We start from the raw sequence: 2,761 nt of genomic DNA, 5'->3' as shown, positions 1-2,761 counted from the left end.
CACGCTAATAAATAAAAACCATCCTTGCATTCCTAATAGAAGAAATGCACTTTTGCTTCATGTGAGATCATTGCTTATTTAAAATATGTAAGGTCAAAGGGATCTTTCACGTTTGTGCCCCCAGCTTAGTGGGCGCATATTATTTGCAACCCCCAGATGCACGTTCCATATTTTTACATAATGATATACTATGTAATGCCACGTGCTCTGTAACTGGGGGGTGCATAACGTACTGGGCGGGGGGTTGCACAAACGGAAAAGATCCGATAAAAGCCTTAGACTTAAACCTTGAAATTATGTAAGATCTATGCTTACAAAAGCAAAAATATGAAAGATCAACGCTAAATTAAACGCAAACTCATGTAAGATCTACCCTTATAAAGGCAAAGTAAAGTAAGATCAACGCCAAAAAACGCAAAATAATGTAAAATCTATGCTCAGAAAAGCAAAATTTTGTAAGATTAACGCCAAATTAAACGCAAAACGGATCTTTTTCCGTTTGTGCCCCCCCCCCGTTACAGAGCACGTGCCATTACATAGTAAATCATTATGTAAAAATATGGTTACGTGCATCTGGGGGTTGCAAATAATATGCGCCTACTAAGCTGGGGGGGGGGCACAAACGGAAAAGATCCCGCAAAACTGTGTAAGACCTACGCTTAGAAATGCAACATTATGTAAGATGACCGCTTGGAAAACGGTAGTACATTTTTTACACGTCTCAATGGTAGATCTTACATAAATTCAAATTATTCATAGCCAATTTTCAGTTCAGAATTATCTACTGGGGTGCTGGTTTGCAGCATGTTATTATACTTAGAAGCTGCTTATGCGAAGTTGCGTAAAGTTAATACGCCAACTAAGTTGCACTGAGGGGGGGGGGGGGGGGGTATTTCAGCTTATTTTCTAAATCCTGCAGCTTGTAACATCATAGTCTCTGAACATCTGAAAATCTCAAAAAGTGATTTTACAGAAGTCACGGTCACATTTCGTGAACAGAAGTCGTAGAAGAGATTCCCGCCGACATTTGAGGGAATTGATTCGACGATTTTGAGTCATTGTAGTGAAAGATTGCCCGAAAGAAGGCTGCAACGTGAAATTGTGAAATTTGACATAAAATAACACTAAATCGCTGCTAAAGAATCAATAAAGAAGTTGATTGCAGAAAAATAAATGTAAGTTGATATTTCATTCTATATTAAATTCTAAATGTATCTCTAGATCTATACACTTGTGCTATTAATACGAGCCAGCCACCCCCCCCCCCCTCAACTAAATTGGACCTTTTTGTCCATCTTACCTTTGTAGTTCCACAAAACTTATTTCAATAAATGTAATTGGCTGCAAATGGGGAGTAAATTGATGAGGATGAGATTTTTTTTGACAGATTGGCGACTGAGAGGAAAATGACGTCACGAGTAGATGTAGAAGGCGTGAGCAAAGTGGCAGTGTGTCTGTTTGCAATTGGACTCCTCATTGTAAACAGTCCAACATGTGATGCAGTGGAAAAAGGAAAGAAAGGAGGGGGTGGTGATACTCCAGCAGCAAAAGCACCCAGTCCGAATGAAAATAATCCTCCCGACAATAATCCTCCCGACGGAGAGAGTCAGAATATAACCACCACCAGTTCAAGTGAAGAGGGTCCTACTAAACCCCCGTCAGGAAGTGGAAGCGGAGGAGGCGGTACCTCTAAACCTGACAAGACAACTAAACCCGGCGGCGAGACTTCACCGGCTGAAAGTGGAGGTGCAACCACGGATGAAAGTGGGAGTGACAACCTCATTGGCTACTCACCACACATACTCCTCACTACAGCAATGGCAGCACGACAACTCTTCTAGATTAAGAATATTCTAGAATTAGCAAACACCCTTTCATCCATACTCAAGTACTGTACATGTTAACTGTCATATGTTTAAACTGAGGGGAGTTGACGATAACTTTGTGCATAAAAGTGTGCAAAATGTTTCATTTTTTACCTGCATTGTAGCCCCTCAAACTAATAAAGAGGGGGGGGGCAAATATGTGGGCTGTATTGCGACTGACCCAAATCCTTGATCAAATTGTTGAAGAATTAGAGTATCAATTACTTCAGACTTTCAGAAACCTTAACTTAAAAACTTTATACAGTGATGTTCTAGTTCTTTCGTAATTTCAACACTGCTTCATGTCCCGTTTAAAATGAATACTCACTAATTGCTATTTAATCACACTTAATTCGAAAGAACTGAAACAAAAATTGGTAGAAAGAGCAAATATTTTTGCTTCCTTGCTTATACAATATAATATTTTTAATGTTGTTAAATTGATAATTCTGCTGTAGTATTGTTTTTGAATTGTGAAACCAAGAAACGAAGTGTGTGCGTATTAAAAATAGCATTTGTTAAAAAGTTGTTTCGCTGTATCGAATATTGCACATACAGAAAAAATAAATTTGTGATGTGTCCTGTTTTTCATCTGTGGGATCAATATCGCCATAAACAGACATCCAACAGATTTCAGGTTCTGGTCCAATTAACAGGTCGACATAACAGGAAATAAAGAAAAATGGACAATAAAGAAATAACAGGCAATAAAGAAAAGTTGTTTAGTGAACGAACCACGACAAGTTTGACTTCCAACAATTTTATTGGTCCAGTTACACGAAACTCGATGGTAATCGAGCACTCGATAAGGAACCGTAACTCCTTTTGACACAACCCCACCCCAGACATATATGCATATAACGTATCCCAGGTTGAGGTGCCAGACCGAGGGTCGA

At 39.1% G+C, this 2,761-nt stretch overlaps 1 protein-coding gene across 1 annotated transcript; it reads left to right on the top strand.

Moving 5' to 3' along the window:
* The first annotated feature begins 1,016 nt into the window (after positions 1 to 1,016).
* On the top strand, positions 1,017 to 2,449 carry LOC142350045 (uncharacterized). Its single transcript, XM_075401957.1, has 2 exons — positions 1,017 to 1,175; positions 1,388 to 2,449. Exon 2 carries the CDS (start codon positions 1,407 to 1,409, stop codon positions 1,839 to 1,841), a length of 435 nt encoding a protein of 144 aa, XP_075258072.1. The 5' UTR covers positions 1,017 to 1,175; positions 1,388 to 1,406; the 3' UTR covers positions 1,842 to 2,449.
* The last annotated feature ends 312 nt before the right edge of the window (positions 2,450 to 2,761 follow it).

Source organism: Convolutriloba macropyga, chromosome 11 (assembly GCF_964194025.1).
Source record: "Convolutriloba macropyga chromosome 11, txConMacr16.3, whole genome shotgun sequence".
NCBI lineage: Eukaryota > Metazoa > Xenacoelomorpha > Acoela > Convolutidae > Convolutriloba > Convolutriloba macropyga.
This window is presented reverse-complemented; position numbering and strand designations above follow the sequence as displayed.